Source organism: Python bivittatus, unplaced genomic scaffold (genome assembly GCF_059951505.1).
Source record: "Python bivittatus isolate LINGU-HERP-01145 unplaced genomic scaffold, Pbiv_v1 ctg000080_np1212, whole genome shotgun sequence".
Classification (NCBI taxonomy): Eukaryota; Metazoa; Chordata; class Lepidosauria; order Squamata; family Pythonidae; genus Python; species Python bivittatus.
This window is the reverse complement of record NW_028277035.1, coordinates 51,604,767-51,619,430: the sequence shown is the minus strand read 5'-3', so window position 1 is coordinate 51,619,430 and position 14,664 is coordinate 51,604,767. Positions and strand designations below refer to the sequence as shown.

At 34.3% G+C, this 14,664-nt stretch overlaps 1 protein-coding gene across 17 annotated transcripts in view; it reads left to right on the top strand.

The window, feature by feature from the left end:
• The window catches only part of PBRM1 (polybromo 1), a 67,009-nt gene that overhangs the window by 25,606 nt on the left and 26,739 nt on the right, over window positions 1-14,664 (top strand). For all 17 annotated transcript variants that reach the window (XM_088134066.1, XM_088134067.1, XM_088134056.1 and 14 more), the window contains 9 exons: window positions 723-818; window positions 3,660-3,751; window positions 3,981-4,197; window positions 4,990-5,131; window positions 5,600-5,697; window positions 8,142-8,418; window positions 10,102-10,207; window positions 11,243-11,885; window positions 12,753-12,964. In XM_088134066.1, the coding sequence (XP_087990192.1) occupies window positions 723-818; window positions 3,660-3,751; window positions 3,981-4,197; window positions 4,990-5,131; window positions 5,600-5,697; window positions 8,142-8,418; window positions 10,102-10,207; window positions 11,243-11,885; window positions 12,753-12,964 (1,883 nt within the window). The remainder of the gene's footprint in view (window positions 1-722; window positions 819-3,659; window positions 3,752-3,980; window positions 4,198-4,989; window positions 5,132-5,599; window positions 5,698-8,141; window positions 8,419-10,101; window positions 10,208-11,242; window positions 11,886-12,752; window positions 12,965-14,664) is intronic.

Here is a 14,664-nt window from a genome sequence, read left to right as displayed (position 1 = left end):
AGTTTTTTTAGAATTGTCCTGCTGGGTTGGAAAGGGAAAAAAATGGTCCTAATAAAGAGTAGAAGTTCTAGTTCAATATCCCATTTGATACTGTGTTGTAATAGCTGGAATTTAGTTTTCTTCCTCATTGTTGAACAGATTTGAATACAGTACATGAAAAGTTGTTCACTAGCATTTATCCTTATGTTTTTATTATGACCTGTGAAATAACAGGCTTTTGTTATTTCTGTACTGCATAATTTGCTTTCACATTGACCTCAATGTGGTTTTTAACTGCATCATTTGCCTTTAATAACTTAGTCCAAAATACCCCAGTGCCAGTTAAGAGTACTTTTACTGATATATATTTGCAATTGGATGTGTATTTTCTCTGGAATTTAAATAACATAGCATTAGACACCTTTGCTGTTATTGTATAATGGTCTTAAAACTGAGACTACTATTTTTCCATGTAATGTTTTGACTCTGAAATCCATTGGATTTATCTCCAATAGGTAGAATAATTTAATTTTAAAAGTTAGCCCTGTCATTATGCCTAAAATGTGTTGATTTTACAAACCTTAGTAATACTCAATCTGATACTTATATGATAGTGAAATGGTAGAGTATTTTTAATCTTTCAAAGCTTATGTAAAAGAGCTGAATCTTAATTGTGTATTGTCTGGCTTTTTGGTGGATTTCTTTTTTTTTCACTTTCTGTGGCTTATTCATTCTCCATAAAGGACTGCAAATCTGACTGCTTCCAAGCTGACAGGTCCTTCCTCACAAGGTAAAGGCAGTGTTGTTGATGAAAGAAATTCTGCTAATAAATATTACCGGTGAGTCCTTAATATCTAGATGTCATTAAGTCTGTTAAACTTTTCAACAGGCTGGTTTACCTCTCAAATAGTAATTGTTAGCTTTATATGTATATGGAAAAAAGTAAGCATTTATTTAAAAAACCCACAAGAATGGCCACATTTGGTTGCTGAAAGCATTGCTTTCTTTGTCTGAAACAATAAACTGAAATAAATGACACTTCTATCAAAGGAAAAATTAATAGAAGCATCATATATTTTAGGCCACGTTTTCCTTTACATCTTCTGAGTGAATTCATTGTCAAGCAACCGACAAAGGAAGGTGCGTCTGTACCAGCTTATAGTTAGTTACCTTCCAGATATGTGGGCCAAGTCTGATTAGGAGTCATGTAGCTTCAGAACTCCCAAACGCTCCACTCGCTTTGTTTGTTTGCTTTGCTGGTAGATGGCTGCATTTTAAAATTATAGTTGAAAAGCCAGTAATGCTCTCTTCAGATTGGCTTAAGAAGTTGTCTTTTTCTTTAGTCTGTACCATCTGTATGACGTGGGACTTCCCTGGCAGCAGGGACGAATGGGGAACATTTGCAATAATCACCTTGGCTGGTTGTGTGGTACACAAGGTCATATCAGATTTAAACACAAAACGTTTTCCCTGCAAGGGATTGACGTAGTGGTGTTTCCTGAATGTGAAGTGAGTCAAGCTTGATTCTGGCTCAGTCATTGCAAAGAGGCAGTATTGTAGAAATTTGGGGGACTGCACTACATCTGTCAGGTTGTTTCATTGTCTCGCCAGCCAGCTCAGTAAACCAAAAGGTAAGAGGACTATGGTGCAATGATGTGGATTATATGTTGTAATTTGAAATCAGGGTTGCTGTGTTCCGTCAGTTAGTTAGATGAACCAATTAAACATTATTTAATTCAATATAGACTCCCTTAATATAATAAATTGTAGGTGGCAGGTTCTTTCCACTCTTTCCTATTAGGAATGAATGCCTCTCCTAGGATGACACTTATTGTGACGCCTAAAAATGTCATATAAAACAAGCAGTTCTTAAAAACAAATAGTGTACCCTTGTATAACATAAGAAATACGTAGATTTTTAATTGGTTAAGTATTGTAGAGAATTACATCAGCCATGAAGAACTTCATAGATTCTGTGCTCTGCCTTCATCATCAGCTTAAAAAAATGGTTCTCCATAGATGTAGTTCTTTATTGCTGAAACCTGATTCAGTTTAAATGAATAAGAATGTAGTGTGTCTGCCATTTACTTGTTAATATAATTTTTATTAAAACTTTAAAAGGAAGATAAAAACTAGTACAAACTAATATATAGTAAGGAAGAAAAAAGAAAAAGAAATCAAATAAAAAGCTAAAAGTGCAAGAAAAGAAAAAAAATTTAAAAAGAAAAAAGAAAAAAGATACAAAGAAATGTATCTTTCAATATTCTTCACAGCAGTTATAAGTACAAATATATTTTAATCTCTCTCTCTAAAGTTATATTATGATTTTCTTCTTTCTATAATCTATCCTGTCTAATCATCAAAGCCATAAATCACAAGTTAATTTTTTTTTGTTTTTACACAAAAAGTCCATAAGAAGTTTCCAGTCACCAATAAATTAGATATTGTCTTTTCTCTAATCAAAGAAGTTAGTTTATCCCTCTCAGCAAGATCTGTCAATTTCACCAACCATTCCTCCATGGTGGGCAGTGTCGACATTTACTTGCTAATCCTAAAGAGCACCAAAAATTTTGTATATTGCACTTTCCATAATAATTAAGGTTACCTGAAGATATTTACAAAAGAATCCATGAAACATAAAATGTAAAAAATTAATTGTTTTGAGTGATGCCTAGAAATAAAGCAGAATATACTTCAAAACATCAGTTATGATTTTGGCTAGAGTTAATAAGCTGGAGTTCCATAACTTCCATGTAAGAAACAGTACACTATTGCCAAATAGATACTAACATAGCTCTCCTCCTACAATGTATACCAGATATATTATACATGAATTATTATCATCCCCTGTTGATTGGTAAAAATTTCCAGGCCCTCCTTTCCTTCTCCTTATTGTTCAAGAAGAAGGGAATGTGTTGTGCCAATCTTTATCTAACTCAGTAGAAAGTGCACATTTCTCTCGAACAAAGACAAAAGAAAAATATCCATGTCTACGTATCGATCACTGAGCAATCTGACAACTTCTTCTTTCCTACCCCTCTAGGGAAAAAGGAATTAACCAACACTATAGCTTGTTGAATTGTTGAACTTGCATTGAACTAAGTAGCATTTAATATCAAAACATTCCTTTTCCTTTGAAGTAGTATAGCAACAGTGCTTAAGAATACTGCCCCAAAGGCTCTTGTTATTTTGTCATACACAGCTTTCAAATCCAGCAGAGAAAGAAGCCTTATACTTAAAATGAAAATGTCTTCATTTTTGGCTTGCAAAAGTTACCATGCTTTGCTCTTGCTGAGAGTGCTGGGTGGTTTCCTCCTTCATTTCCTGAATTTAAATAAACATTTTGGCAACATCGCCCATAGGTACCAGAAACTCCACAATAAGGCTTCCCCTTTTCCCCCTATTATTCATTGCTTATCTTCTGCAATAAGTTTTGCAGTGTGTTAAATCTGCAAGAGGCTTCTTCTGGAGAAGCAAAATAATCTTGCATTAGCTGCTGTAAAGCCCAGCATAGAGACTCTGTGTTTATAATAAAAAATAAACTTTCATAGCAAGAGCCAGCATTCTATTCTACCTATATTTGCTGTGCCAGTATGGCTAGTATTTTAAATATAGAAGCATATACTCCCATCCTAAGGGATTTTTCATTCATTACCTGTCTTTCCTTTAAAAATTTACAGTAACAAAAGAGCTGTCCAAGGTGATCGTTTGTCAGCGATAACCATGACACTGCAGTATGGATCTGAAAGTGATGAAGATGCTGTTTTAGCTGGTAGGAACTGAATAAGCATTGTTCGTATCTGCTAAGAGACAGTATTTCCTTTGTTTTCCTTCAAGATTAGAATTTGTATAAAAATATGAGATATATATTCAAATGTTGTCAACTTAAGAATGGAAGAGAAATTATTAAACCCAACTCTCTCTTTAGTCAGTTTAGAATATATAAGAGGAAAAAGGAGAAAAATATAGTAACAATATATATTGCTGTCTATCATTCCTAGCTGCTGCCCGTTATGAAGAAGGAGAATCTGAAGCTGAAAGCATTACTTCATTTATGGATACTTCCAATCCTCTCTATCAACTTTATGATACAGTTAGAAACTGCCGGAACAACCAGGGTCAACTTATATCAGAACCCTTTTTTCATTTGCCCTCAAAGAAAAAATATCCTGATTATTATCAACAAATCAAAATGCCTATTTCATTGCAGCAGATTAGGTAAACTGGTATTCTGGATTTTTACATCTTTTGAATTTCTTGTTTTTACAACTGAAAGCAAAAAGAGTTCTTTCACATGCTAAGATACTATGCCATTACCATAAATGCCAAAATAATTTTATTTATTTTTCTGTTTGATTGATTTTTAAGCCACCCAACAATGAAGTCCCTAGGTCATATCTAACATGCCAAAAAAAATCTAAGAGCTAGTTAAAACTTAAACACAGATGAAAATTTTAAAATCTAATGTTAAATTAGGATTAAGTTAACATTTGAGCAAAAGTTATTATTTGAAAATAAAGTAATTAATGTAATAAGCTTTCAAATTATCCAGTAGAACTAGATAAAATAATTCCTTACCTCATTCATTAATATCTTTATTCAAGTTTTAATCAAAATGGGAAATAGCGATATTTTATAACTAGAAGAACAAATGAGGTGATCATTTTTTTCATGCTTGAGCACAACAAAATTTTGTCAGGCATTTGCAGATGCAGCACTGGCATCCATGCCTTTAAGAACTGAAGCATCACATTCCTCTGTTGGCCTCTCTCAGTTTGTTTTTAAGTGTGTTCCAAACCTAGTAATATCATATGAAGAATGTTGCTGTTAATTTATTTTCTTTTGTGCTTAGGAAATTATTTTGGCAAATGTATATCTCTTAACCCTCAAGCACAAATTAGAATATGAGGTTGGGTGAAAAACATTCTGCATTTTAAAGTACTAAATTCTGCTTTACAAAAAAGTAACTGCAATTTTTGCAGCAATGAAAAAAGATTGTCCTTTCTACAGAACAAAACTGAAGAATCACGAATACGAAACCCTCGACCATTTGGAATGTGATTTAAACTTGATGTTTGAAAATGCAAAACGTTATAATGTTCCAAATTCAGCCATTTATAAGAGAGTTTTGAAAATGCAGCAGGTTATGCAGGTAAAACTTCACATTGTGTTTCTGGGGCTTGTGTTCAAGGGAGTTAGTATTTGGTTCATTTATTATCTCTACTGGCAGACACTATTATATTTTAACATTACTCGTTTTTCTCTAATTAGCAATGGAGATATTCCCATTTTTAAACTAAATATGATCTTACACACTTTCCCAGTAAAAGGACTTTTAGTGATCCTGTGCTGGTGAATTGTAACAATGCTAATACATCATTTTGTGATGGTATTTTTAAACATAAAGTTTTCACTTAATTTGTTGTTGTAGAACAGCTTATTTAGACATGTCCGATGTTTAATATTTTCCTATGATGCAAATGAACTGAACGTGCTTTACTTGAAACTTTTTCCTGATGCATGATTTTTATGCTTTCCAGAATGAATGTAGCTGTTTAATACTCATGCATTCTAGGATATCCAGTGGTGTGAATTGGATCTATGGTTTGTTATCTTTTAGGCAAAGAAGAAAGAGTTGGCAAGAAGAGATGAAATTGAGGATGGTGATAGTATGATATCTTCTGCCACATCAGATGCTGGAAGTTCAAAAAGAAAAAGGTATTTGCTACTATATATGTCTGTGTTAAGCTAAGAACATAGTAGTTTGCTTTAACTTTTAATTATTCTTACCAAACATCTTTATTAGTGATGTCTTTAAGGCAAAAAGTATGTGTAATTTAATTATCTGCTTAATCCTTTTAAAATTTTGTGTAATCTTTATTTTTAAAGATAATACATAACCCTCTGACAAGGGAATGTGTAATTTATAGAACTGTGCAAAGTATTAGAAGGAGGCCCTTGGCAAAAATGTCCTGGCACAAACAAATCACTTCTCTTAGAAACATTGAAGTAACTGAAGCTGCTTCAGAAGCTAAGTCTGCATAATTGTATGAACACAACCTATTTGCTGGTAGAAGTATTGTCTGTGTACACACACATGCAGACAAACGGGAACAGCTTTCAAAGCAGCCATGAAAGTCTTAGATTTATTTAATTTAACTTTAAGTTGATTTATGTGGCCGCCCATCTCACAAATGTGACCCTGGGTGGCTAACAACCCACTAAAACAATTATATATATATATATATATATATATATAAGTAAACAATGAAAAACAACAACAACAATGGTCACTAAGATTAAACCCAAACAAAACAATTGACACAGACCTCTCAGTGGGCCATCTAAATCCTGACCCTCAGGCCTTGTAGCACATCCAGGTCTTCAATGCTTTACAAAAGACCAGCAGGGTCAGAGCCAATCTGATCTTGGGAAGTATGGTGTTCCAATAGCAGGTGGTGCCACAGGTTGCATAAGATGACATTCTTTAATTGAAGGGACCTGGAGCATGCCCCTCCTGTCAGACTTAATAGGATGGGTAGAAACAACTGGGGAGAAGCAGTCCCACAAATAACCCAGTCCCATGCCATGGAGGGCTTTATAGGTGACAGCCAGCACCTTGAATGCCACTGGGAAGTACAGTGGGAGCCAGTCCAGCTTGTAGGGCAGAGGTGTAAAATGGGCATACCAAGGTGTGCCTCTAACTGCCTGTACTGTTGCATTCTGGACCAGCTGCAGTTTCCAGATGGTCTTCAAGGGTAGCTCTATGTAGAGTGCATTGCAATAATCCACTTAGGAGATGACTAAGGCGTGAGTGACTGTGAGTGGTACCTCCCAGTTCAGGAAGGGGCGCAATCGGCAGTCAAAACAAAGTTGTGCAAAAGTCCTCCTGGCCATGGCTGCCACCTGCTCTCTGAACAGAAATCATGAGTCCAGGAGGACCCCCAGATAATGCACTGGTTCTGTTTGGGGTAGGGCAACCCCATCCAAAACTAAGGATGGAAGAAACTGGTTCCAGGGGCCCTGAAAACCCACAGCTGCTCAGTCTAGTGAAACTAGTAGAAAATGGAAAAGCAGGCTTCATGTTTTCCACCTGGGTCTTTACAAACAGTTCCAGAAAAGACTCACTCTTTGAATACATTAAAATGACAACAACATCACTTAATAATTTGTGTATTGTTGAGAACAGTTTCACCATCATTGTTTTGATGCAATCCTTCTACCAGAAAATTTTGCTGGGGGAAGAATAGCAGAAATTCAGCCTTAAACTAAAAATATTAGATCTTTACTGCTGATATGCTTCAAGCCTCTTAAAAGTCTGGGTAATGGTTTCAGATAATTAGAAAATAAGATCATTTTTCCCAGAAGCAAAGAAATGCAATGTCAAGATTTCTATTCTGTGTTAATATATCAAAACAGCAAGCTTTGTTTGAATTAAACCAAGATACTCCTGTTTCTCTAAAAACTGGCTATGTAAACCTAATAAACTGTGTCAAGAAAGTTGCACATATAAAATGTTGGTAGAAGTTATTAAGCTTAATAAGTCTCTAGTCCTTTCTTTTTTCAGTAGTCCCTTCTACTTTGTTTGTTTGTTTGTTTGTTTATCTATTTATTTATTCATACATGCATACTCTGGATAGTGTGCAAACAAAATAGAACCCACATTATCGCTAACCCACATTAAAATATCAGACCACAAACTACATCATTGTTACATACTGAACTGGCTGCCTGATTCTTGTATTGGACCTTAAATTTTTCTCACTTTATTTATTTCATTTTTTTGAAGTAGTAGCTGATTTTAGATTGAGTCTGGTTTTGTCATGAATATGCATGATATAGCCATATATCATAGTAATTAAATCAAATATTTTATCAGCCACTCAGTTTCCCTTAAGGAAGCTTTCCCCTCAAAACCCATCACAAACTACAGTTGGTAAAATAATAGTAATGGGTTTCCACATATAGTTGTTGGAAGGATTATTGTCATAATCTTTATAAAGAGAGTTTTAAATACTTCAGACTTACCTTTAAAGCTATATCTAGGATATTTTTGTTTGCATGACAAGCTTTTCACTGAAGAAAACAGCAAATGAAGATTTGCTTTTTTGGTTGCATAGATCAAGATTGAAGTAGCCTTTTTCTCTCTTTAAACTGAACAGCAAGAAGAATATAAAGAAACAGCGAATGAAAATTTTATACAATGTTGTTCTTGAAGCACGAGAACCTGGAACAGGCCGAAGACTATGTGAGCTGTTTATGGTGAAACCTTCCAAAAAAGACTATCCAGATTATTACAAAATTATTTTGGAGCCAATGGATTTAAAAATAATAGAGCATAATATCCGTAGTGACAAGTATGCTGGAGAGGAAGCTATGATAGAAGATATGAGGTTAATGTTTCGGAATGCAAGGCATTATAATGAAGAAGGCTCACAGGTACATCTAAAGGAAAGATATTTTAAACGTCATCCATATTTCCCTTTGCTTACTCTGGAATTTACACTGAGTAAAGCTTATTCTGGAGCTTTATTATATGAATTTCACAATATTTTTTTCCACATGGTGCTTCATGTGTATGTTCCTTGTGCAGGTTTTGTTTGAAACTGCCTATACAGTTTTTAAAAATCTTACTAACTACAAGGTAGTGTTTTTTTGTTTTTTTGTTTTGTTTTAGCAAAGGATAGGGCGCAAATGGTTGCAGTTACTAGGGCTGTTTAGAACTTTGGAAATAATTCTCAGTGCTGAGAAAACACATGTCTTTTTTAAAATAGCAGACAGGTGCCAACATTCCCATCCCTGTGTACTCCAAGTCTCCTTTTCTTAATTTTTGTGAAGTTGAGCATCTGGAACAGGGTGGAATAACAAACTCTGATGTCATTAGTATGTCAAGCCAAATTGTCATTTACCATACAAAAAATTTTGTACAACTCTCTCTGAAAACAAATCACAGATATCTAAAAAGGGCAGAGAGATGTGATATTCTCAGAATAATTCAAAGGAAAAAAGCCATTTTTTGTTTCTATTTCTGACTTGTTCAGATAGAAACAAGCCTCAGTGTCTGCTTTAAATAAGACATCAACCCATGAGTGGGCAACTGGTGGATTCAAGGTCCTTGAGTATAGCTCTAAGAGCCACAGGTAGTCCTGCCCGCTTGATATTCCAGCAGTTGATTAGCCACCCTGTGGAAAATGGATAACTTTTTTCACTACTGTCATAAAGAGTGGGCTAGTATGAAAAAGTGCATATTGTGTGTGTGTGTGGGGGGGGTGTATGTGTGAATGGTGCAGGGTTGTTTATGTAGATGTACCTGTGAGATAAATGGTGGCTGGAGCTATCCATAATTTGTTAGTTGTGACCATTCTGGAGCCTTCTGTTGCAATCAGATATTGTTTGACAGTAACCTATAAACCAGTTTATCATGCTGAGACTGGAGATAATATATTTCCAATCAAGCTAATTGCCACTAATAGTTTTATCTGCATGAATTTTTAAAAGCTGTACCCTTTTAAAAGGCAAATTAATAGCAGATTCTACAAATCATTTAGCATAAAGAAGCTTTTCTTCTCATCTGTCCTGAATCATTCAGCTTTATGGTACTGGGTTTAGGTATTCTAACAAAAGGATTAAAAACAAGTCCATATCTACTTTTTCACATCATATGTAATTTTGTAATATTTTCTTTAGGATGTGAAATAACCAGTATTGTGAACATGGAACATTAGAATTTGATAAAAATATTTTACAGTGATAGCTATTAAAGTGATAGTTGCAGGCTCTTAATCTCACTTAAGAAAGGCCTTTCACACTGTAGTTACTCTAGAAAGATATTCTTACATATACATTTAGGGGCCTAAACTGCGCCTACCTGCTGCCAATTTCTTAGTACAGTATAAGGAATAAGCCTTCAATCCCTAAGTATAACCTCTCAGTCCTTTCCCTATCCAAAGTCAAAAGGGCTCTTCTCCCAGCCCCCTGGCCATTGCCATTCATGCCATTGCATTAACATGTAAGCCAGTGCTAGCTACACGATTGAAAGGAATATTGCCATAAAACCTTGTTTGTTGCTTTGTACATTTTGATTATGAATTAAGTTTAATTTATTATTTTGATGATTAATAGGTTTACAATGATGCTCATATTTTGGAGAAAATTCTTAAAGAAAAGAGAAAAGAGCTAGGACCTCTGCTTGAAGATGATGAGGTTGCTTCCCCTAAATTAAAGTTAAGTAAGTAATGTTGGTGAATTCTCATTTGAATAGGTAATGTTTATAGAAAGGAAACTTGTTGAATAGTTGAAATAGGTTGTTTTTGAAGTGCAAACTGAATATACTCTAATTTTTGCTTACTTTTTCAATATAATTGAGAAAGATTCATAAACAAAAATAAATGAGTAATAACATATGTGTTGCTTGTTAAAGAGGTATTTTAGAGCACTAGGAACCTCATAGTTTAATTTAAATAAATTATATGTGTTAAATTTATATGCTAGATTTCTGGGACATAGGGCATTCTAACAGCTAATGTTAGATTAAGGCAATGGTGGACAATAATCCATCTTTCTAAGATTTCAGAGAAATGTTGTCTTCCAGGGACTTACTGCTCCCATTCTCACCCTTGAAAACTTGCAAAATGCCCAAAAATGAGGATAAAAATAGGGCACTTTTGAGATTTTAGAGAAGTAAATTATTACAAGTAATATTTATAAAGAAGTAGATTATTATCACAACTGTGTTTTGTTTTAACTTTGTAAAATCATACTTGGCTTAAATAGTGTTATGTGTGAACATTTAATGCTGAACATGGCTTTAGTTAGTAATGCAAATTGTTAATGATTCAGAGATAAACATTAGTGCTGAATTTTATACTTATTCATCAGTGCCATGACCCAGAAGCCTCAGTATGTTTATGAAACATGGCTCATACATAGGCTTTAGCTTTATTTTTTTGTGCAGTCAACAAAATCTTATGTAATAGAGAATCTCCAGATATGCATATAATTATCTGTTAAAACGCTATGGTGATGCAGTCTAACAAGTGTGCCTTTTGATTTTGACAAAAGTAATGTGACCATGTAACCCTTGTAGTAGGTTTTCTCTCACTCCTTTGAATGCCCCATGTCCTATGTTCAGCTGTGAGAGATCATTCAGAGCATGTTGAAAGTATGAAAAGACCTTATTAAATTAGACCTGCCTGATCAAAAATCTGCTTAGTATTTGAGTAACCAAAGTTGCAAATGGCAAAATTTAGTTTTATCTCCCTAGGTAGAAAAACTGGCATCTCTCCTAAAAAATCAAAATATATGACTCCAATGCAACAGAAGCTTAATGAAGTGTATGAAGCAGTGAAGAACTACACAGATAAACGAGGTAGAAGACTTAGTGCTATTTTTCTACGACTTCCATCGCGGTCAGAGCTTCCTGATTATTATCTAACAATTAAAAAGCCAGTTGATATGGAAAAAATCAGAAGCCACATGATGGCCAACAAATATCAGGATATTGATGCTATGGTTGAAGATTTTGTAATGATGTTTAATAATGCCTGCACTTACAATGAACCAGAATCCTTGATTTACAAAGATGCACTTGTGCTACATAAAGTTTTGCTTGAGACTAGAAGAGATATAGAAGGGGATGAAGATTCTCATGTCCCAAACGTAACCCTGCTGATCCAAGAACTTATACATAACCTTTTTGTCTCTGTAATGAGTCACCAGGATGATGAGGGGAGGTGCTATAGTGACTCTTTAGCTGAAATTCCTGCTGTTGACCCCAGTTTTCCAAACAAACCACCTCTGACTTTTGATATCATACGGAAAAATGTAGAAAATAACCGCTACAGAAGATTAGATTTGTTTCAAGAACATATGTTTGAAGTGTTGGAACGGGCAAGGAGAATGAACCGGTAAGTAAAATTTTACCTTTATCAGTCTCTTTGTGGAACCTGAGCTAAATGATGCTGCATCTTGCTGTGACTAGGGCTAAAATAAAGGAACTCCATTTGCTTTTTAAAGCAAAGCATTTATATGGGAAATTATTAATTTATAACTATTGTGAAGAAAATTCTTAATTTTTAAAGCCCCCTTGAGGTTTTACATGATGTCTATTTTCTGTGCAAGCATTCCTTAAAAAGTAGATTCTGTCATTCTGATTGGAATTTTCTTTTAACATTTAGATTACTACATTATCACTTAAAATAATACCTATATTTAGTTCTAGGTCTTCTTCAGTAATAATATACTCTAAATTTAAAAAAAACCCTAGATTATAAAGATAAGGAATAATTTATGTTTCTGAAGTTGAAAAGGAATCCTACATTAAAGTCCACTTTCTTTTTAGTAATGAATGAACTTCTATTTTACTTTTAGATAAATTGTCTGTTCCTTCAGTGTCTTCAGACATATGCCTTCAGTTCTTGGTTCGTAATATGAAATGTGTTTTAATCAGTTAAAAACAAGATAATAATGGAGACCCATGAGTTTTGAGATGGTATGACCCAATTCAGACAGCACTATTTCAAACCAATTAAAACATTAATTTAATTCCTAGAATAGGTCAGATTCCATGCACTTCTTCCTTGTCATCTTCTTTTCCTTGTCTCCTCACATACCTGTCTTCTATCTTTGGTTATTAAACTGCTGTTTCCCATTACATCCAAAGCAGGACCAGGAAAAAAGTGTGAGATGCAAATAATACTATTTATGATATGTTCATGCTTAAATTATTACATTTTGTGTGTTACTATTTTACACAGTTGTTCTTTTCCTTAAAGGACGGATTCAGAGATTTATGAGGATGCTGTAGAACTTCAACAGTTCTTTATCAAAATCCGCGATGAACTCTGCAAGAATGGTGAGATCTTGTTATCACCAGCCCTTAGCTATACTACTAAACATCTGCATAATGATGTAGAAAAGGAGAAGAAGGAAAAACTTCCCAAAGAAATGGAAGAGGATAAACTGAAAAGAGAAGAGGAGAAGAGAGGTAATTGTTTGGTGTACATTGTAGCAATTCTGCTGACATGTAATCATTTAAAAGAAGAGATTGGATAAAGATTGGTTTGTATTATCAGTATAGTTTACAAGATGGCCACTATAGAGTAAAGAATAATTGATTTATATAACTCTAAATATAGGGAAGTCTCTTTTTAAAGAAAAAAAACTGTCTTTATAATTCAGCTCTCATTTACCTTCAGATTTTGATACTCAGACAAGAATTTCAAAGAAAATTGTGTGGCAAGCAGTAGTATGGAATATAGATTATTGTGCAGAAATTCTCAGACTTTCAATACAATTTACCCTGAAATATAATTTGAAAGAATGTGATAATTAGTCAGGAAGTCAACATCAACATTTGTATTTTTTTAGCTGATATTTCACAGTAACAGATTTAAAGCTGGCTGTCAGCCACTTTTCCTGCAGCATTAATAATTCTGCTTCTTTAAACTAACAGAAGATAAGAATGGTTTTGTGTCAAATTGATTGCCTGTATAACTTCAGATATATTCTCCATATTACTGATTTATCAGTAAGACCACACCCTAACTTAAGGTTAGATTTTGGAGTTCTCATTGTGTTGGAAGAAAGTGAGTAGCAGACAGCAGGGAAATAATTGAGTTAAATTTATTCTGGTAAATATAAACTATATTTAGCAGACCATTGATATTTATGACTGTATTAGCTGGCATTTTGCTTGTGCTATTTAGAATGACCAGAGAATATGTTGTGGTATAAGTGTTTGCAAAAGTATGCAACTTCCCCTGTTTGCATTGCCAGTACAACAACACTTTCAATGAAGATTCCATTCATTCTGGGCTAATTTACTGTATTTTCATGACAGGAACAGACAATTCCCATGAGAAGAAAGGCAAATAACGTATTTTCATGTTAATATTTTAACAGTAATATAAGCTGTAAGCCTATATTACTATTAAACCTTTAATTTCCAGATGTTTTGGAACATTTGGTTTTGGAACCTCAGGGACCTGCATATCATTCTCTGAGCCGCTCAGATGATCTTTGTCACGTGTATAATTCATTTGTGAAGAAATAGTTTATTAAAGCTAAAATTTACAAATCAACATGCTGAAAACTGCACTTGAATCATACGAAGAAGAGTCTATCAAAATTATTATTACTGTCAAGTGGAAAGTGCCTTTGCTGTGCACTTTCTCTCCCCCCCTCAATTTAAAACTTGGGAGATTTCATCCATTTACATTCAGTGTATAATTCATTCTATCTGGGGGAAAAATTGCTTCCCCCTGCTTTCTGATAGGGCAAGACCTTAGTTTGGTTCACGTATCACATTAGTGAATAAATCGTAGTTGCTTGGATTTACTCAGCATCCACACCAAAAAACCACATGATGTGTAAGCTCCCTTTCATTATACAGAAATTGGAGTATTGCTTGAGATGGCTAATATAGTAAGTGTTGGATATGGATCCAGCACTTAAATCCCACTCGACCATGGAGCTCACTCGATGGGTTTGAGTCAGTCACTGTCCCTTAGTCCAACCAACCTCATAAAGTTATTATTTGGATAAAATGAGAGGAAACCTCCCAAGTACATTATCTTGCATTTGTGGGGATAAAATAGGTATAAATACACTAAATAAAAAGAAATTTGTGTTGGTAAAGCTGTTCAAGAAAAAGGCTATCTGGCACTACAGAGCAGAGGCAGCATG